Source organism: Harpegnathos saltator, unplaced genomic scaffold, assembly GCF_003227715.2.
Source record: "Harpegnathos saltator strain DR-91 unplaced genomic scaffold, Hsal_v8.6 scaffold202, whole genome shotgun sequence".
NCBI classification, from domain to species: Eukaryota; Metazoa; Arthropoda; class Insecta; order Hymenoptera; family Formicidae; genus Harpegnathos; species Harpegnathos saltator.
Genome location: NW_020229987.1, coordinates 2,138,043 through 2,161,185, shown reverse-complemented (window position 1 = coordinate 2,161,185; position 23,143 = coordinate 2,138,043). Strand labels below are relative to the sequence as shown.

General features: G+C 31.1%; 2 protein-coding genes across 6 annotated transcripts in view; one reads left to right on the top strand and one right to left on the bottom strand.

Annotated features, from left to right (window-relative positions):
* Positions 1-23,143, top strand: part of spri (Src homology 2 domain-containing protein sprint) — a 251,680-nt gene that overhangs the window by 140,868 nt on the left and 87,669 nt on the right. The gene's annotated exons all lie outside the window — the stretch shown is intronic.
* Positions 6,741-12,453, bottom strand: LOC105189922 (aminopeptidase M1-C-like). Of its 3 annotated transcripts, XM_025298048.1 has the most exons (6): positions 12,126-12,453; positions 11,552-11,656; positions 10,864-11,352; positions 9,834-10,286; positions 9,204-9,387; positions 6,741-6,974 (listed from the first exon to the last, which is right to left on the bottom strand). In XM_025298048.1, the coding sequence occupies exons 2-6, from the start codon at positions 11,578-11,580 to the stop codon at positions 6,753-6,755; spliced, it is 1,377 nt and encodes a 458-aa protein (XP_025153833.1). In that variant the 5' UTR covers positions 11,581-11,656; positions 12,126-12,453; the 3' UTR covers positions 6,741-6,752. The 3 variants fall into 3 exon arrangements, with proteins under 3 accessions (XP_025153833.1, XP_025153834.1, XP_025153832.1); XM_025298049.1 differs by lacking the exon at positions 12,126-12,453 and having other exon boundaries at positions 11,552-11,718; XM_025298047.1 differs by lacking the exon at positions 12,126-12,453 and having other exon boundaries at positions 10,864-11,407; positions 11,552-11,615.

Below are 23,143 nucleotides of genomic sequence, written 5' to 3'. Positions count from 1 at the left end.
TTAAAAAGTACTTAACGAAAAGGTATTTAATTATAGGGTTTTGGAAAACTCCCGATGTAAGCTAGAAGAATATGTAATGAAAAGTAGGTAGTTCCATTGAAGAAATTAAAGATGAGCTTTATGTGACCTTCAAGAAACTATTCAATGTCAAACTAATGGCATCATCTTATGCTCTCCTCAAAACCATACAACTTTTGTCTGAAACATTGTTTTCTACAATCAAAAATAAAAAAGTTATTTGGGGTGGGACATTAAAATAGGACACCCTATATTCCTTAATAAAATAGGAAGCATTTCTTAATAAAGTTAAGCTCTTTATAATGTCTTTATAAAGTTATGTTCTGTCTCTCTCTCTCTCTCTCTCTCTCTCTCTCTCTCTCTCTCTTGTCTTCTCCCGCCCTCTACCACTCTCTTTCTCTATCACACTCTTTTTCTTACGAGCTTTCATTTCTATAATATAGGGCGTTATAGTTTCTCAGAAAAACAATTTTTGCTTAATAAAACTGAACAAAAAGAGATATTATCAATATTATATGTAGCTGAAGATATTGTAAATATTATATGCACGAGGTACATCCAAAAAGTAAGAATACAACAATTGTTTAAAATCGAAAAACGAATATATTTTATTGAAATTTACATGGTATGTGCCAAAATATGTTATTATTTCTCCACATAATCGCTGAGGTCAATGCACTTTTGAAGCCTGGGCACCAGCTTTTGTATACCCCGTCGTATACCGTTCGCTTCACCTCCTGAAGCCACTTTGTCACAGTCTGCATGACCTCCTCATCGTTCGAAAAGCGCTATCCACCCAAGAACTCCTTCAATTTATTGAAAAGATGGTAATCCGAGGGTGCCAGGTCAGGGGAGTAGGATGGGTGAGTCACAATGTCCCATCCAAACGATTTTTGCGGTGTTCCGGAGTCAACATTTTTGGTATCCACCGTGCACACAACTTCTTAAACCCAAGTTTTTCAGACACGATTCACCCAGGAGACTTCGTGAAACGTGTGGAAAACTTTCTTTAAGGGCGTCAAGAGTCACACGACGATCATCGCGAACTTTTTCTTCAACCTGCTGCACAAGCTCTTCTGAAATGACAGACGGTCTCCCACTCCTTTCTTCGTCGTGAGTGTCGGTACGGCCTTCCTTAAACAACCTAACCCACTTAGTAACATTCTGACGATTCATTACTTCGGATCCGTAAGTTTCCACGAGCTGGCGATGGATACTGGCCGCCGATTCGTTATGCAAAGTGAAGAACCGAATGACTGAACGAATCTCACACCTGCTGTAGATGGAGCGAACGGAGGACGCACTGGTTGACGTATTAGGCTGCTGCGACGATATTTCGTAACTGACTGAGGCGCTCGATGGCTTATTTTGACCGTTACGAACCCCTCTACACGTCACGGGTGCCAACTGTATAATAAAAAAATCCCTACATCTTACACAGCCCTTGTATTTTTACTTTCTGGATATACCTCGTAGCTGAAGAAAGAGAGTTAACGAAGATATACTGAATATAAAAAAATTAACTCTCCATGTGCATCAGGAAATAACAAGAAACATTTTTAACCGAAAATGTGTTATAATTTTGATCTCGGTATATCTACAAATTTATTACACCAATTTGTAGATAAGAACTTGGAATTTTCTAATACTGTATAAGTTTCATTGATTTAATCGACTATCCAAAAAGGATGATATGACAAATCAGTTGTCATATTAAATTTATACCTAACACAACAAATTACAAATACTATGTGTCAGTATTCAGTAATAATGTAAATATATAGTAAGTGTATTATTAATTTGAGTCATATCTGAAATAACCGGCAAAGCTAGCCTAAAAGAATTATTATAAATGTCTATATTACAACAAAAAGAGATTTTCAAAGAAAGAATAACATTGTATAGTTTATGGCAGAGCTCGGCAAAATGTGCAAGCGACGGCCGATTTTCGACTATCTCCGCCCACCGTTATTCCCTTTACCTCGCCGCTCCGCGCGCTGCCTATAAGCCGTTCGAGCCTCAGGGGCGTGTTTCCAACAGTTTTCCACGTCACCCATGAAGTACTATTGTTAACGCGTTTTTTACTATTGTTAACGGTTTTTTTTTTAAGTGGTATCCCCAGTGAGCCTAATCCACTGATGACTGTAACAACCCGTAACTAATTGAACAGAAGCGAAATAAAATATGTTAAATGAAGAATATTCAATTCGATTTTCGGCGTCTTTCATTGGTAAGAGTGGAAACGTCAATTTGGATATTGCATGTAGCGAGCCGCATAAGACATGGTAAGGAATCGTCGCTTAAAGAAGAACACTTCTCATTTTTTATAAACTGCATTTTTGAAAAATGAAGAAGCCTACTGGGGATACCACTTAAAAAAAAACGCGTCAACAATAGTACTTCATGGGTGACGTGGAAAACTATTGGAAACACGCTCCTGAGGTTCGAGCGGCTTATAGACAGCGCGCGGAGCGGCGAGGTAAAGGGGATAGCGGTGGGCGGAGATAGTCGAAAATCGGTCGTCGCGTGCACATTTTGCCGAGCTCTGGTTTATATTTCAATAGTATCAGTACTTAATTGTATAATATAAAAACAAAAACGCAATAAATTGTATAACACATATATATTTCTTTTTATAACTGTGTCTGCGTACAATAACATAGTATAATAATTATTACAAATGTTTAGAAAAGAATAATATTTCACTGGTATAGTATTTCTAACGGTTTTTGGCTCAATTTAATTTGATGAACGATGTTAATAACTAAAAGTACAATATATAACATGAAACTAAAATATAGTACTTTACAATAAAAACATATACAGCACATATATTATTTTATAATTATATTATATATATATAATTATGAAATAATAAATATTGTCCTGTAAATTTATTCCCATAACGATGTGCATATATTTTTCCTAACAAATTTACTGCGCTCCGCATCGTCCTAAATGACAGTTTTACTTTTGCGCTTAGGCAATAATCCGAATTTTAACATAAGCCGAAGTGAAAATATATATGCCATCCGACATTGTAGCTGCAACGGGAGACTAAAAAAATATCAATATCTTTATTACATTCTCATCTCCCAAATATCATATCATATTATCCTGTATTATCACTTTATTTTTGCATCAAGATACCATGAGAAGTTGTTAACAGTGTCATTCATTTAAATGACAATCCGGACTATTTTAATTTGCTTGAAAAAAAATGTGTGCTGACCATTCTGCAGACAAGTGTACTATATATATACATGTGCAAATGAAAAGTTATGATTAAATTGTACATACTAATTATATAATAATAATAATATAATTAATTAATATTATTAATTAATTAACATTATTAATATAACATATATTTATAATATATATTGTAATATATATTATATATATATATTGTTATTATTATTATTATTATTATTGTATTATTGTATTAATGTTATTGGTGTTACATTATTAATATATAATTATAATATAATTATATAGTAACACATTATTATCATGTATTATATCATGTATGTGTACAATACGTGTAAATAAACAAACAGAAAAATGTAACGATAATGTAATAACAAGATGTAATCAAAATGTAATAGTAAAAGGAACACATCGAACAACAATTTTGAACCCAGACGTCACTATGCAACTTGTAATAACCTTCAATTGATACTGATTGTTTGAATTCTACTACATCTTGTGAACTCCCTCGTTGAGAAACTATACGTCTTTTTTAATACAGTCCTTTTTAATACAAAAATAAAGTTCCATTTTGCTAATTCTTTGCTTCTGTCTTTGTATTATTAAAAATATATCTCTCATATTTAAATTTAATACATAGAGATATTTTTGTACAAAGTTCGTGATCTGGAACAGGTCATTTTGATATTTTTATAAGAAAGTTCAATTTTATTTTTATTTTTAATTTCTAACGTTAATGAAAAATAGATTATCATATATATTGCGTGTTTGAAAACGAAATATAAATTGAGTAAAATAAATATTAGATGCTATGCAAAATAAGTTAAAAATATATACCATATCAAAACGTGTATCAAGATATTGATTCATTATTATATCACCTATCAGTTGCATGCTTACAAAAGTGCCGCGCAACCTACAAATTAAAAATGATCAAATTAATTCTTAATAGAGGCACTATTCTTTCTCGCGATCAGTTACTGTAAGTATTTGTAAAAGAAACAATTACCAGTATCCTACTATTAAATAATTCTCTAGAGAGTGTTTCAGAACTTCACGTATTATTATGTGTTTCTTCATAATAATACGATAAATTTCAATTAGCTGGTTAAACAATAGCTTACTCTTAGGTCCGAGTGAGAACAATATGTTCATATACTTCACGATAATCTGTATTTCTTCCGAACAAAATAAGTATTTCAAAATATCTATATCTGTACTATTTTTAAATTTTTCAAACATAATCTCCGAAATAGTTTCGTTCGCCGTCAACATGCCGAAACAATATGTCCAATCTTTCCACCATGGTAAAATTCTACGGTATACGGAAAATATCAATCATTAGCAAAGTTTGAGTTTCGATCATATAAGCGATTAAACACATAGCGCAATAGATGAAAAAACATATTCATGAAAATTAACATTGCTTGTAAAGATTTACTTGTTATTATTAGGATCTAAGAGATGCCAATCCAATTTTTTCTTAGCACTTATCTGGCAGTTGATATGCCTGAACTTACAAGCCCATCTTGTTGCTAATAATCTTAATGCTTTGTCCATTTTATTCTCATAAAATTCTTCTTCGAATTCCAATATTTTAAGTAAACCGTCCAGCATTTCATGTACCACTGCCTAGGTCACACCAAGGAATATTGATACCATATTAAAATTACATTTGATATGACAATATTATAATTTAATTTTAATTTAGTACCTCGCACTATTTATCAGAAACTGATTTTTATACGCATGTGTAACTACGAATATATCTATTACATTTATATGGTATACATACATACATGCATATATTCACTATCAAATTTTTCTTTTTAATATCTTTCTAAGATAATCCATCTTCAATTATCCTTAGTGCTTTTTTATACCCGGTATTTTTATATCCGGTTTTTTTATACCCGATAAGCTACGCGTTTCCTAATTAATTTATTTGATAGTATCTCGCGTTATTTATCGGCAATCGTTTTTAAATGTACATGTAATTATGCTTATACACTATCATATTACTTATATAAATATTTATATACGAATGCGTATATTTACTATTAGAAAAATTTTATTTTCTAATATTTTTTCAAGATACTCCATTTTTAGTGCTGTCATGGTTTTCATGTCCGGTATATATCCTACACATTATATATAGACTACGCATCTTTTAATTAACTTATTTGACGAAATTCAATAATATCTACCTTCGTAGATGCTGATTTTGGATTATTCCAAATGGGCCACATGTACGATAGAATGTTAAACATTGGATACCAAGCTATATAATTTTTGTCCTGAGATAGATGACTTGCGATTTGCCAAAATATGGATGTTGGTACATAGCCTTGTGTCATAAAATAATATGCGTCATCAATCAATTGCGCACGAGCAAGGACATCTATTTGATGAAATGGACCATTTTTTAAAAAATTTGCGATTCGGAGCCAAGCTTGTTTGTCATAATTAACGCGATAGTATCCTGTTGTAAATTAAATAATAAACATTATAATATTTCTGTTAAATAACTTATGATTGTATTGTAAAAGTTTACAAATTGTAAAAGGTTACAGGTAAGGTAAAAGAATGTATTAACTCAAAGATGTATTACGCTCTAAAAAGTGACAGCGTCACAGACTTTATCTGGTACACTCACCACTTTGTTTTATATTAAATATAACGAAATCAACATTTGAGTCTTCAATAATTTCAATAACTTTAATAACTTCAATTGAAGAGTTAGTTATCAAAATGGAGCTAGTTATCATACTGGAGCTGTTACGGTTGTGGACAAACAAAGTGCAAGTTACTGGTATTTTCCAAATAGATTTTCTCATATCGTCACTTCCAGTGATATTAAAATTCACTACATTATTTGTACGATTGTGATGAACTTGCAAAATAGGATAGTATTTTTGAATTAACCACGTATGCATAATTTCCTTTATTTTAAACTTTTCACTTTGTTCATTATCAAGCACACTTTGTAAAGAGTCCCAGAAATCGTTAGGAGTAATTGAACGAAACTTACTGTAAAGAGAAAAATTCAACGTTTTTGCCTGCGTGTACGCACACGTGCGTGCAGATATGCTTTGTGTCATTAATAACGTGTGAATTTTGCAATATAAATACTAAACACATTTTTACTTAACCACGTATTCAGTTGAACGTTTTAACGTAAATACATTAATTATATATACGAGATACGTAATAAATGTACCAATTTTAACTTTCATTAATTAATGAACGTAAATGTAAATATAAAATTGAAAAATATCATTTCTGTCATACATATAGTTATCATTTGAAGCAACATCTAATAACGAAGAAAATAATGATATTACAATGTGTTACTTACAATGTGTCCAAATATTTTCTGACAGCTAATTGAAATTTATCTGGTGATATCAAATGCTCTATCATACGTAAAAGAGCAAAACCTACAATAAAACCGTACGTTGCAGCATAATAAATTTATTTATTATTTAAAGTTTAAATAGAACATAAAAATCAAGTAGCATAATCTATACACTGTTTCCGTTCAGAAACATGTGAGCATTTTTTTTAATCTCCAAACACTCACCTTTATTATAATACCAATGAGAACAGAGAGCAACATCAATTTCATCCACAACCTGTATATTATATTCGGAAAGAGCTTTCATTTGACAATTAATTTCTTGGTAACGAGTTTGTTGAAGAATTTGAATCGCATAAAGGTCCATTAATTGTAAGTGGCTGAAAATCTAGAAATCATTATTATGGTAGAACAAATATAAAATATGAATAAGTGCAGGAATTAAAATTACGTAAATATCATATTCCAGCAAACATAAATATGTAACGGGTATATCATTGTAATAGAACGAAATATAGCATGTTATATAATATAACAAGTCAATTGTAATCAAGTTACAAAAGTTATATGTAAGTAAATATAAGAAAGTTACAGTATATATTAGATGCAATTTTCCACTCATGTAAAATTGCAGTATTTATGTAACATGAATGTAATATGTTATTAAAATGTTGCAGAATCCTTATATTAGTTACTGAAAAATTATAGATAACAGTTATGAAGTTCCAGAGAAATGTTCATAACTGAAATACAAATTATATACTTTCCAGTAACTATTGTTATACATGATGTATGACGGTAACATATACATCCCTCGTGTACACAAAATCAAAATATCTGTCATATAAATTATTTCTACGTTACATACAGTTATGTTCCATACTTTATGAAGCTTATACAGAATTGAAAAGCAGTTAGAAGAATTTAAAAGCTTAATTAAAAGGAATTTAAAAATTTAATTACCAATTAATTTAAACAACTTTCATCTGAAACATTTTTTTATTTGCCTAATATTTTTTCAGATATTTAAGAAAAACTTGATAACTTCTTTTCAATACTTAACTCACGATATCTCCCTAATTATTTGTCAGAAGAAAAACTAAACCTTTTGCTCTACTTGGTCTCAAGAATATATTGTTACAATAGTACCCTGACTATTGTTAATTTGATGATTTTGAAATTTCCAAAAGTCAGTAAGTTAACAAAAGTCGCGGCGCTATTGTAACAATATATTCTTGGGACTAAATAAAGCAAGAAAGTCTAGTACCACTTTTTCTTCCGACAAATAGTTAGCGAGATATCGTAAGTTAAATATTGAAAAATTTATCAAGTTTTCCTCAAATATCTAAAAAAATATTAGACAAATAAAAAACTGTTTTAGACAAAAGTTGTTCAAATTAACTAGTAGAAAGAAACAGTATAGTAGAAAATAAAGATTCCCATTTAAAAAACGCAAGTTGACCTTCAAATGACCTTGAAAATAGAGATCAAGGTCAAAGTCAAGGTCATCATAAGGTAGCTCACTTAAATCCCTATAACTTTTATTCAGATCATTTTCCTTAAAACTTCAATACTGAAGAGTTATTTGTATTGGGACATTAAAATGGGACACGCTATATATACAGGGTGTTCGATTTAATCTGTCCAGCCCAATATTTCATGAACTAGCAAAGCTAGAAGAAAAATCAAAAAAGGTTCTTCAATGGCCTTACTTCGGGATGATCTTCCGTGCGGTGGAACCGTACCTTTCCGTACCGGATTTCGAGGGGGGGAAGAGGCGCTCCAATTTTTAAAATGGAAACCCTGTACGAAAATAACAGCTGTTATTTTGCTATTGATAAGGCTCGAAAAGATGAATCCAACGACCTATATTTTTATATGCTTATTGTAAAAATGACGGCCGCTATGATTTTTTAAAATAACTTACGAAGTTAGAAGAGGATTTTTGTTTAAAAAATTTGAATGTCCCTCCCCCCTCGAAGTCCGGTACAGAAAGGTACTGTTCCACCACGCGGAAAATCATCTCTAAGTAAGGCCATTGAAGAACCTTTTTCGATTTTTCTTCTAGCTTTGCTAGTTCACGAAATATCGGCCTGGACAGATTAAATCGGACACCCTGTACTGGGTATCTGAGACCACCCGTACACCCCTTTTCTTTCCAAAATTAAATATTTTGTAGAAAAACATTTTAGATAAAAATGGTATGGTTTCAAGGGAAACATAAAAGAACTATATCGGTTTGTTTACAGATGGCGCCACTTTCGAGATATTTACTGATCGTTACCAATTTACCAAGTTTCCTTCAAATATCACAAAAAATATTAGGCAAATAAAAAAATGTTTCAGACGAAAGTTGTTCAAATTAATTGGTAGAAAAAGATAATATAATAAAAAATTCAGGTTTCCATTCAAGAAAAATAATCAGTGAATGATCAGTAAATGATCAGTGAATATCTCGAAAGTGGCACCATCTTGGCGATTGTAAACAAACCGATGTAGTTGTTTTATGTCCCCCTTGAAACCACACAATTTTTATCTGAAACATTTTTCTACATAATATTTAGTTTTAGAAAGAAAAAGAGTATACGGGTGGTCTCAGACACCCAGTATATTTAACCTTGTCCACGATGTAATGACTGTAAAGCTTCGAAAGTGATTCGCCTAACCACAGATCGGTCCACCAAAACCCGGTAATCACTCCTCTAAACTGCTCACGTGCCATTTGGTATGAAATTATCTCGGTTATATAAAGTTTGCAGCCAGCGAAATCGAAATATCCATTATATAGAAGATCTTTTTCACTGTAAATTATAAATTAATATGATCATGTAATGTTGATGTAAGTGCGTATAACTTTACTACTTTATAAATTACATAAGCGTATAAAGTTAATTCAAAGTCTTTAACACAACGGAACACTTTAAGAACACAAAATAATAATAACATTACATCAGTTTTATCGTTTTATATTCAATTATATTACAATCATATGCAACATATGTTGTAGCGCACTTTCATCATTAAACAGTAAAATAAAATATTGATGTAATGTTACAATTATTCTTTACTTATTAGATTGTAACGTATTGAGAAGGAATTTCCACATATTGCTGTTTTAGATTGAGCAGAACAGATTTTTTTTTATTCAGCATAATATCGCCAACATGAGTATAATATCGCCGAATTCATAATATTCGGACTTCTTTTAGTGTTCAACAATATATATTACAACACTTGAATTATGTACCGGTATATTATAAGGCCAAAATATCCTATTGGGTTTATTATATTACTTGGGAACAATATGTGATTCCTCTTTGGCATATTGAGTAAACCCGTCATGAATATCAAGAATACCTTGACCTGTTCAATTGTTCTTAATGTATGTAGTAATGTGACTGTCTCTAGTTCGGAGCGATACCAAATTAAGTCAATTTCATCTTCAGATGTTTCATTACTTTTGACATTGTTTTCAACCAGAGCAATCACGATTGTAGTAGGGGATATCAAAGGTGTTTCATTAAAATAAGTCCAGCAAAAATCTTGCCTACAATCTTTGAGTATTTTGGGCATATTTGAAAAAGATCTGTATTCCTTAGGATGCTTGACAGATATGTTGAAAATTGCTTTTATTCCGGGCTGGTCCCAACAGGGAATCATTCTTCGAGCCCCCCTTGTCTCAAAGTTCATAATAAACAACCTATTGTAAGGATATATTATTGTAAACATAAAATTTTCAACTATTTTATAATGTAAACGCCGCCAAAAATAATGTTATAATTGTCTATACGTAATCTATGAATATTCTATATGATATTCGTATAAATTCTGTATTATTCGATATGAATGTATTGTTTACATATGGTCAGATAAAATCAAATGAGATAAAATATAATTTATATATTTATACGATACAAATAAAAGTTATATAAATGTTTGTTTTTGCCGTATTTTAACATTTTTTATTAATTTACACACGGAAATATTTATTTTATTAATTTACACACGGAAATTTTATTAATTTACACACGGAAATTTTATTAATTTACACACGGAAATATTTATTTTATTAATTTACACACGGAAAGAATTGTTCATAACTATTTTATTGTTTAAAAAAAATGTTTAGCAAATCAGTTTTATCACACCTCTTTCCCTTATCATAATTATATTAATCAACATAACAAACATGACATTTTAACCAGATGAGCCAAATAGAAAAGAATATTTACATGTAACAGTTACTAGTACATTTAATGATTTACGCTATTTTTTACCTTGCTTTCTCACAATTTGTATTTTCATTGCTATACTCGTACTCAAATATACTTTTCATGGGAGAAGCAACTTCGGAGTAAATTGTTAAGTTATAAACTCCTGCAATTATAATTTTATCAAACTGCAAGTCCAAGATCTGCGATTGTCTGCAATAATAGTAACCGTGGACCGTGTAAAATTCTAATGAGGAAGTATTTATATTCTTTAGACTTATCATATTTTCGAGGATACGCAATTCATAAGCGTACAATCTTATGTCTCTAGTTGGTTCGTCAACAATGAGCATAATACTAGTTGTACTGGTAGTTCTATTATAACTCGGATGTATATCGAAATTTATAGTATATCTAATTGGCCGTGTTTTATTAATCAATAGATGATCATGTGGTGAAGCATCCAAACAATCTTGCTCGTCCATGTTTAAATATTGATCTTTATTCGTAACGAAATTTGGAGACGTCCAATGAGCAGCGCACATCGAAATGTAGCTTAATAATAATATCAGAGATTCCATGTTAATGTTTCGCAGAGACATATGTCTATCTATACAAACAATTTATTTGTTAACTAATATTAAAATATTAGTTAATGATAATGTTTAATATTAGATCATCCTTACATTGTTAGTTAATGTTGATGATAAAGTAAGAAGAATAATACGAAGAATATAAGTTCAAAATTTTTTACCTAAATATATAAATATGTAAATGTTCCATATATGTTATTCTTATTCCTAATGTTTGTTGTCTTCTACACAGGAAAAATAATACTTCCAAAGTCGTAATCCACTCGCTAAACAAAGAGAAAGTGAATACGATACCAAGCAATAATTACAGTTACATTTCGAAAAACGCTCTGGCACAAAATTAATTAAAAATAAAGAAATTTGCAAGGAAATATAAGTTGTTGTTGATGTTCTGAGCAATTCATATGGAAAATATCATATTTCATAATACTATTCCGAAATGTTCACGAAATAACAAATTTATAAACTATAGTAACATAACGTAAAAATTGATAATGAGAATTAATTTAAAAATTTACAAAGCAGAACAAATTTTTTAATGATTTGTTATATATATATATCAGTTATTATATTAATAAATAAGTGAAACGTAATAAAAAAATATATATATAATATATTGAATTTAAAATTATATATTCAGCAAACGAGAAATTGTTTTGATTACCGATGCTTATATATTTAACTTAAAAATTCTAACAACAAAAGAATATAACTACTTATTCACAATTGATATACCTTTCCTTTTCAGCGAAATGCAACAAACTGACGATTAAAGAAATATGTTGTCTTTATAAGGAGAACGAACTAGATATTTGTATATATATTTGTATATATAAATAGGACGTATCTAATATTCGTGCACTGTTATGACACATAACAAATGTTCAGAAGCCGTTAGTGATTATTGTGCCAAAGCGACATAAATTAACTTTTAAATCCATCTAGAGTAATGGATAAAATACATCTGTTAAATTACACGACCGCTAGTAAATAATATTTCATATCAGAGTCTTCCATATAAAACGCGAAAATTATCAGAGTATAATTGATATACCAAGAGATATCACAATTAACGAAACATTATTTAATAATAAAACTATTTTGGATGACTATGCATCCATTATCGTTATAGCCTAAGCAGTATAAACGTCTAAGACGTCTTTTTAGATATGTTGAAATGGATGTACTTGTTCCAGATACGTTTTGAATGTATTTAATAAATATTTTAATAATATGTAATAAATATTTTAAGCATTTTCTATTGTCAAGGGATCTTTATAGATTACCTTTTTAATCTGTCAAGATAACTTTCATCTAATTCTCTTCCCGGCAAAAAATAATATATATATATATATATTTATGTTTAATTATATATAATTATACATAAATTATACAAAGTGTAACAAAATGGTTAGTGTCAAATGAAACAACTTAATCATTATTTAAAAATAACGAGACTTTTCTTATACAAATTTATGTCCTATGAGCTTTCGTTTCAATGAGTTAAAGCGTAAAGTTTTTCGAAAGAAAAGAAAACAATTTTTATTTAATAACTTCTGAGCAAAGAAAGATATTACAGTTTCTATCTGTATTTCAAATTAATGAAGGTCTACTAAACATAATAAAATTATCTCTCCATATGCATCAGGAAACAGTAAAAATGCTTTCGAACTCAGAATAAATATCAACAAGCTTACTACATTTACTTATAGATCGAGAATTAGAATTTCCTAACTTTGCACAATCTTCATTGGTTTAACTTCTATTCCCAGACAGCACACGGATGTCCATTAGACATTCGTTATATATCCATTTTTTTACAAAAGCCGTCCATAGGACGTACGTTTATCACAACTTCGGATATAGGACGTCCGATGGACGTACATCAGACGTCCTACAGGTCCGATGTCCAATAAAGACATCCTTATTACGTCCAATTTATGTCCACGGACGTAAATCGGACATACGGACATAAATTGGACATGAAACGTACATCCATTGGATGTCCGGTGCTGTCTGGGTCGATTATTCAAAAAGGACGATATATCAAATCAGCTGTCACATTAAATTTATACTCGTTAAATTTATATATTGTAAATTTATATTTTTCTCTAATGCTTAGCTAACTTTAACGCGTTTATCTTTAGCTTCTAAGATAAAAAGCAAAATTTCTTAATATTTACAATACACCGAACCTTTTCAGTCGAGAACGCAACAAATTACAAATACAACGATGTCAGTATTCAGTGTTGATGTAAATATATTGCCAGATTATATCCGTAAATTTAACTTGTAACATGTAATATAAATAATATATAATCAAATAATTAACCTAAATATTCCAAATATTATCACATACTGTTTTAAATAATATTGTTTTAAAATATTTTGTTTAAAATATTGTTTTAACTATTTTAAATCATTTTATAGTATTTTAAGTTATTTTAACTATTTTAAAACTACAATAAATGCATATATTACGTCTTTCGCTTTAAACTCAGAGTGCAACATCCATATATTCGCAATTGATATATCATACTTTCGACAAATTGCAACAAACAAAAATTGAAGCACGATTACGTCGCTAGACATACGATCATCAAGATAAATATATTGTTAAAGTAATTTGTACTAATATATCAAAATCATGTTGATTTATCTAAGAAATTATGTGGTAGCTGTTATATTATTATATATATTATTTTATATATTATTTTGTACTAGATAAGCTTACCAAATAAGACACAAAAAGGATCAGAGAATGTATACTAAATTGTCACAATTGACAGAATTAAGCATAAGGGTTGTGATGATATTTAAAGTCGATATATCCAATATTGCAATCATTATAGTCTTTATATATTATAATTGTCTAAAAGTCATCTTACAAATACCTGTAACATCTTATATCTCTAAGCAACTTCTAAACAATTTTTAGAAATTCCTAAGATATGTATTAATTATCCATACTGTCTCTAGAGTTTATCTTCTGCTATTTGTCTGCATGACTTTTATTTAATTTATTTCAAATATTACTATCATCCGGCTGTAATATTGTAAATAGCAAGTAATATTGTAAATGGCGAGTGTATTATTAATTTGACAGTCACATCTGAAATAACGGACAGAGCTAGTCTTAAAAGAATTATTATAAATATCTATTACATTACATACATTATAACGAAAAAAGATTTTGAAAGAAAGGATAACATTGTATAGTTTATAGTACAACTGTACAACTGTCAGTACTTGTATAATATACTAACTGTATAATATACAAACAAAATCGCAATGAATTATAGAATAATACATACATATTTTTTTGTAAGTTTGTCTGCGTACAATGACATAGTATAATAATTGTTATAAATGTTTAAATTTTAATAATATTTTACTGATAAAATAATATTTCTAACGATTTTTGGTGCAATTTAATTTGATGAACGATATTAATAACTAAAAGTACAATACATAACATGAAACTAAAATATAATACATTACAATAAAAAGATATATAGCACATATATTATTTTATAATTATATTATATACCTAGACAGCACACGGATATCCATTGGACGTCCGTTATATGTCCATTTTTTTTACAAAAGACGTCCATAGGATGTACATTTGTCACAACTTCGGACATAGGACGTCCGATGGACGTACATCGGACGTCCTACAGGTCCGATGTCTAATAAGGACATCCTTGTTACGTCCAATTTATGTCCACGGACATACGGACATACGGACATAAATTGGACGTGAAACATACGTACGTCCATTGGATGTCCGGTGCTATCTGGGTATACAGGTTGTCTCAGAACTTTAGCACACAGGCTCCGTAGGGACATAGAGCTAAGTGAAAGGAACAAAGAAGTCCTCTACCATAATGTGAAAATCGTAATAGTTTTTTAATTATAACAACGCAAAGTTAGGCGTTTTTCACGCCCAGCGCGGCCTGTAGACGCTCCGCGGCAAGCTGTGTCTGTAGAAGCTGAGCGATAACACGGCTCGCGCTGCGTTCGCTGACTATCGCGCGGCGTCAAAGCGCCAAGACACCATCGCGACAGTCAGCGCGAGACGTGTTATCGCTCAGCCCCTACGCACACAGCTTGCCGCGGAGCGTCTATAGGCCACGATAGGCGCGAAAAACGCCAAACTTTACGTGATTATTCCAAAAAAATCTATTACGATTTTCACATTATGGTAGAGGACTTTTTTGTTCCTCTCACTTAGCTCTATGTCTCTACGGAGCCCGTGTCCCAAAGTTCTGAGACACCCTGTATATAGTTATGAAATAATAAATATTGTTCTATAATGCTTATAAATTCATGTCCACAACGATCTGCATGTATTTTTCCTAATAAAATTACTGCGCTCCGAATCGTTTTAAATGACAGGTATTGCTGACGCGCTTATGCAATAATCAGTTTTGATATAAGCCGAAGTGAAAATAGATGAGCCATCCGACATTGTAGCTGCAACGGAAGACTCAAAAAAATAACAATTATTATGTTTTCATCTCCCAAATATCACATCATATTGGGTGAGTGCAAAAGTTCGTGCGGAGTTTCAATAGATGGAGTTATAAGCGTCGTAAAGTGTTATCATTAATACTTCCATCTACATATTATATAACGTTGGAAAGGTGACGTCTTCAGCTGTTATTAAAAAAAAAATCACTTGTTTTCATACAAACTGCTTCGAGAAATATCACTTTAAAAATGAGTATCGATAAAGTGCATTTACGGCATGTTATGCTTTACGAGTTTCGGAAGGGAATAAACGTTGCCGCAGCAGTAAAAAATATTCAGGATGTTTATCAGGATGAAGCACCAGCTAAACGAACTGTGGAAAAATGGTTTGCTAAATTTCGGCGCGGAGAATTTAACCTTGAAGACGAGCCACGCTCTGGTCGACCTTCTGACATTGATGACGATGTTTTGCGTACTTTAGTGCTCAATAATCCGCGAATTTCAACAGAAGAAGTTGCTACAGCACTAAACGTTGACCGATCAACCGCTTTTCGGCGTTTAAAAAAGATGGGATTCGATTTGAAGCTCGATATATGGGTGCCCCATTTGCTGATCGAGAAGAACAAAATCAAGCGAATTTTTGCAGCCGTTTCTTTATTCGGGCGGCTCAATAACGAGTCGTTTTTGGATCGACTAGTGACGGGCGATGAGAAATGGGTCCTCTACAACAATGTTCAGCGCAAACGGACATGGAAACAATCAGGTGAGCATGGTGACGCAATGCCAAAGGCCAGTTTGCACCCGATGAAGGTGATGCTCTCTGTTTGGTGGGATTGCAAGGGCATAATCTATTTCGAGCTTCTCCCCGCTGGCGAAACGATTGATTCGGACAAGTACTGTCGCCAATTAACCAATCTGAATCGAGAAATAAAAGAGAAACGTCCGATTTTGTCAAATCGCAAGGGAGTCGTCTTTCATCACGACAACGCCAGACCACACGTTTCGAAAAAGACGCTGCGCAAACTGAAGAGCCTGAAATGGGATGTCTTAACGCATCCACCGTATTCTCCTGATATCGCACCATCTGACTATCACTTGTTCCGGTCATTGCAAAATTATTTAAATGGAAAAAACTTTGACTCTTTGGAGGCCTTAAAAAACGGCGTCTCTTCGTTCTTCGAATCTAAACCGCGCAGTTTTTATGATCGAGGCATCCGTATGCTGCCAGAACGTTGGGAAAAGATTATAGAAAACGATGGAGAATATATCATTGATTGAATAAAGATTTTTGTTTGCCTAATCACTGTGTGACTTTTACTCACAAACTCCGCACGAACTTTTGCACTCACCCAATATTATCGTATACTGTGACTTTATCTTGACCAGATACCATGAGAACTTGTTAATACAGTCATTCATTTATATGACAATCCAGATTATTTTAATTTGCTTGAAAAAAATGTGTGCAGGCCCTTCTGCAGACGAGTGTATTATATTATATACATATACAAATGAAAAGTAATAACAAAACTGTACATATTAATGATATAATATTAATAATAATAATATAATTAATATTATTAATATAAATATATATTTATAATATATATAATACATATTATATATATTATAATTAATACTGTATTATTATTATCGGTTACATTATTAATATATAATTATAACAATAATATAATTATATAGTAATACATGTTATTATCATATAATATACCATGTCCAAATATGTGTACAAATATGTATAAATAAACAAATAGAAAAATGTAACAATAATGTAATAACAAGATGTAATGAAAATATGGTGGTAAAAGTAACATATTGAACAACAATTTTGAACACAGACGTTACTGCGCAAGTTGCAACAACCTCCAATTTGGACACTGATTATTTGAATTCTATCATATGTTACGAATTCTCTCATTAAGAAACTATAAATCTTCTTTAATATAGCTAAAAAGAAATTCCAATTTGCGAATTCTTTGTCTTCGGCCTTGTATCATTGTAAATATGTCATGTATATTTAAGTTTAATACATTGAGCCATTGTTGTACAAAGTTTATAATCTGAAACATGTCATTTTTATAAAAAATCTCAAATTCATTTTTATTCTTAATTTCTAATTTTGACGAATAATAAATCATATATTGCATGTGTGAAAACGAAATGTGAATTGAATAAAACATATTAAACGCTGTGCAAAATAAGTTAAAAATACATACCGTATCAAAATGTTGATCAAAATATATATTCATTATTATATCACCCACCAGTTGCTTGCTCAAAAAAGTGTCGTGCAACCTACAAATTAAAGAACATCAAATAAATTCTTAATAGAAGCACTATACTTTCTCGTGATCAGTTAATGCAAGTACTTATAAAAGAAACATTTACCAGTATATTATTGTCAAATAATTCTCTAAAATGTGGTCCAAAATTTCATCTTTCCTTACGTGTTTCTTTATAATATTGCGATAAATTTCAATTAGCTGGTCATGCGATAGCCCACTTTTAGGTACAAGTGGCAATAATAATTGTATATACTTCTTGATAGTCTGTATTACTTCTGAGCAAAATATATATTTCAAATCTGTACTATTTTTATATTTTTTAAACATAGTCTCCGATATAGTTTGGTTCACCGACACCATGCCGAAACAATATGTCCAATCTTTCCACCATGGCTGAATTCTACGGCGTCCGAAAAATATCAACCATTAGTGAAGTTATTTATAAGTTTCAATCTTATAAGCGATCAAATACATGGCGCAATAAATAACAAAGAAACATGTTCATAAAGATTAATATTAGTTATAAAGATTTACTTGTGATAGTCAGGATTTAACAGATGCTCAATCAATTTTGTCTGAGCAGCTGCGAGGCACTTTGTGTACCAGAACTTACAAGCCCATCTTGTTGCTAATAATCTTAACGTTTTGTGCATTTTATTCTCGTACATTTGTTCTGTGTATCCCAATTCTTCAAGTAAGTTACCCAATATTTCACATATCGATACCTAGGTCACGTCAAGGAATATTGATACCACATTAAAATTACATTTGACATGACATTAAAATTTAATTTTAATTTAGTACCTCGTGTTGTTTATAGGGGACTGATCTTTATAAGCACATATAATTATAAATAAATCTATTATATTTGTGTGATCATATATTAGGTGTGTGAATTAATTCGGTCCATCTGGCGGTCAATTGCTGTACAATGTAATTTTCTAACCTCTAATATCTGCAAAAGGCTTTATTTTTTAGTTTTGATATCTGGCAATAATATTCAGTTGATAAACGTTTGGGTTTGTAACAATAACATCGTGTTTATCTGATTCGAAAATATCGAAATTCGAACAAAAAAAGCATCATTTCCGGGAAGTTCTCATTTTCTGTTTTTATTTAAAGAAAACAGCCGCTGAATCTCATCGAATGCTCGTAGAAGCTTATGGTGAAAGTGCTCCCACCGATAAATCATGTAGAGAATGGTTTAGACGTTTCAAAAGTGATGATTTCAGTGTCGATGACAAACCTCGTCAAGGTTAACCGAAGAAGTTCGAGGACGAGGAATTGCAGGCGCTAATCGATGAAGATCTGTGTCAATCGCAACATGAGCTCACGCAATTGTTGAATATTGATCGATCAACAATTTCTGTGCGTTCGGCAGCCATGGGAAAGATTTACAAAGAAGGAAGATGGGTGCCATACGAACTGAAAGAAAGAGACATCAAGAGGCGAAAAGCCATGTCTGAAATTTTGATTGCCAGGCAAAAAAAGAAAAGGTTGTTTGCATCGTATTGTGACTGGAGACGAAAAGTGAATATATTTCGATAATCCCAAACAAAGGAAATCTATTAGTGACCCAAGAAAACCATCCATATTGATACCAAAGAGAAATATTCACGGGAAGAAAGTATGTATGCTCTGTATATGATGGGACCAGAAGGGTGTAGTGTATCATGAACTATTAAAACAGAGCCAAACCATCACTGTCGAACTTTACCAACAACAATTGATCCGTTTAAACAACGCATTGAAGAATAAGCGGCCGGAATATGCAAAGATACACGACAAAGTGATCTTCCAGCACGATAACGCTCGGCCACATGTTGGAAAGATTGTGAAGGCCACCTTGAAAGCATTTGGCTGGGACGTTTTACCTCACCCGCCGTATTCAACAGACATTACTCCATCCGATTATCACTTGTTCAGATCGATGGCACACGGGCTTTCGAACCAGCATTTCAATAATTATGAAGAAATAGAGAAATGGCTCAATGAATGGATCGCTTCGAAGAACGAGTCGTTTTTCCGTCACGGAATGCAACAACTGCCAGACAGATAGGAGAAAATAATAGCAAGCGATGGCAAATACTTTGATTAGTGTATTTTTTCATGTTTTTTCATACTAGTCTTTTTTTGGGAGAAAAAACGGACCGAATTAATTCACACACTTAATATATATATATATATATACACAGGGTGTCCCATTTTAAAGGATTCACTCAAATATCTCAGAAACACTGCGTTAAATCGAAAAATGCTTAAGACAAAAGTTATTTGGCTTGAAGGGGGACATAAGAAAGTGATAGTATTTTGTTTATAGATGGCTCCACTTTCGAGATATTCACTGATCATCAACTTTCTTAAATGGAAATCCTAATTTTTTATTATATTATCTTTTACTACCAATTAATTTGAACAACTTTTGTCTGACACATTTTTTTATTTGCTTAATATATTTCTTGAGATATTTAAGGAAAACTTGGTAACTTTTCCAACATTTACCTTACAATATTTCACTAACTATTCGTCGAAAAAAAAATAGTATTAAACTTTATTATTTTTTTACTATCAAGAATATATTACTATAATAGTGCCCTAACTTTTGTTAACTTATCGACCTTTGGAATTTTCAAAATTATTAAATTAATAAAAGTTTGGACACTATTATAGTGGTATATTCTTGATAATAAATAAAGTAAAAAAATTTAATACTATTTTTTCTTTCGACGAATAGTTAGCAAGATATCGTAAGGTAAATGTTGGAAAAGTTACCAAGTTTTCCTTAAATACCTCAAAATATATTAAGCAAATAAAAAAATGTTTAAATTAATTGGTAGAAAAGTTGTTTAAATTAATTGGTAGAAAAAGATGGTATAATAAAAAGTTGGTATTTCCATTTAAGAAAATTGATGATCAGTGAATATCTCGAAAGTGGAGCCATTTATAAACAAAATACTATCGCTGTCTTATGTCCCCCTTCAAGCCAAACTTTTGTCTTAAGCATTTTTCGATTTAACGCAGTATTTCTGAGATATTTAAATGGATCCTTTAAAATGGGATACCCTGTATATATATGTTTTCCAAAAGTAACGGACCCCCCTCTATCTCAGAATTTATGCATTATAGGGAAAAATGACCCCGACAAAAGTTTTAGGGTTCATAAAGTTCTGTTTTTTTACGACCTCAAATTTAACCTTGATCTCAACCTTGAAAGTCATTTGAAGAATTTTATGATATTGAAATTTCCAAAAGTCAGTAAGTTAACAAAAGTCAAGGCGCTATTGTAACAATATATTCTTGAGACTGAATAAAGCAAGAAAGTCTAGTACCACTTTTTCTTCCGACAAATAGTTAGCGAGTTATCGTAAGTCAAATATTGAAAAAGTTATCAAGTTTTCTTCAAATATCTCAAAAAATATTAGACAAATAAAAAAGTGTTTTAGACAAAAGTTGTTCAAATTAATTTGTAGAAAAAAAACAGTGTAATAAAAAATAGGGGTTTCCATTTAAAAAATGCAAGTAGACCTTCAAATGACCTTCAAGGTCCAGGTCAAAGTCAAATTTGAGGTCACAAAAAACAGAGCTTTATGAACCTTAAAACTTTTGTTCGTATCATTTTTCCCTGTAATGCATAGATTCTGAGATAGATGGGGGGGGGTCCGTTAATTTTGGAAAACTTGGTATATTCAGTATCAGAGAAATTTTACTTTCTAATATCTTTCCAAGATAATCTATCTTCAATGCTGTAATGCTTCTTTATGCCCGGTTATACAGGGTGTCCCATTTTAATGTCCGATCCCAATTAACTTTTCAGTATTAAAGTTTCAAGGAAAATAATCTGAATAAAAGTTGTAGGAATTTGAGCTACCGTATGGTGACTTTGACTTTGATCTTGAGCTCTATTTTCAAAGTCATTTGGAGGTCAACTGCGTTTTTTAAATGGAAACCCTTATTTTTTATTACACTGTTTATACTAGTTAATTTGAATAACTTTTGTCTAAAACATTTTTTATTTGTCTAATATTTTTTGAGATATTTGAAGAAAACTTGATAACTTTTTCAATATTTAACTTACGATATCTCGCTAATTATTTGTCGGAATAAAAAGTAGTACTAGACTTTCTTGCTTTATTTAGTCTCAAGAATATATTGTTACAATATCGCCCTGATTTTTGTTAATTTGATGATTTTGAAGTTTCCAAAAATCAGTAAGTTAACAAAAGTCAAGGCGTTATTGTAACAATATATTCTTGAAACTAAATAAAGCAAGAAAGTCTAGTACCACTTTTTCTTCCGACAAATAGTTAGCGAGATATCGTAAGTTAATTATCGAAAAAGTTAACAAGTTTTCCTCAAATATCTCAAAAAATATTAGACAAATAAAACATTGTTTTAGACAAAAGTTGTTCAAATTAAATAAGTAGTAAAAAAAACAGTGTAATAACAAATAAGGGTTCCCATTTAAAAAACGCAAGTTGACCTTCAAATGACCATGAGAATAGAGGTCAAGGTCAAAGTCGAGGTCATCATAAGGTAGCTTACTTAAATCCCTACAACTTTTATTCAGATCATTTTCCTTGAAACTTCAATACTGAAAAGTTATTTGGGGTAGAACATTAAAATGGAACACCCTGTATATTACCCGTTACATAGACTACGCGCGCTTTAATTAACTTAATTGACAAAATTCAATGATATCTACTTTTATAGATCCCGCTTTCGGATCATTCCAAATGGGCCACATGTACGATAGAATGTTGAACATTGGATACCAAGCTATATAATTTTGTTCGTAACGTAAATAACGTGTGATTTCCCAAAATGTAGACGATGGTATATAGCCTTGTATCATAGAATAATACGCGTCATCAATCAATTGCGCACGATTAAAGGCATTTATTTGATAATATGTACCATTATTCAAAAATTCTGCGATTCGAATCCAAATTTCTTTGTCGTAATTAATGCGATAGT

Coding starts and splice junctions, on each gene's coding strand:
- LOC105189922 (XM_025298047.1), bottom strand. CDS start 11,399: ATGTCTCTGCGAAACATTAACATGGAATCTCTGATATTATTATTAAGC. Junction 10,287..10,863: donor ACAAATTGTGAGAAAGCAAG/GTAAAAAATAGC, acceptor TCCTTACAATAG/GTTGTTTATTATGAACTTTG. Junction 9,388..9,833: donor TTTGGCCTTATAATATACCG/GTACATAATTCA, acceptor TATAATTTACAG/TGAAAAAGATCTTCTATATA.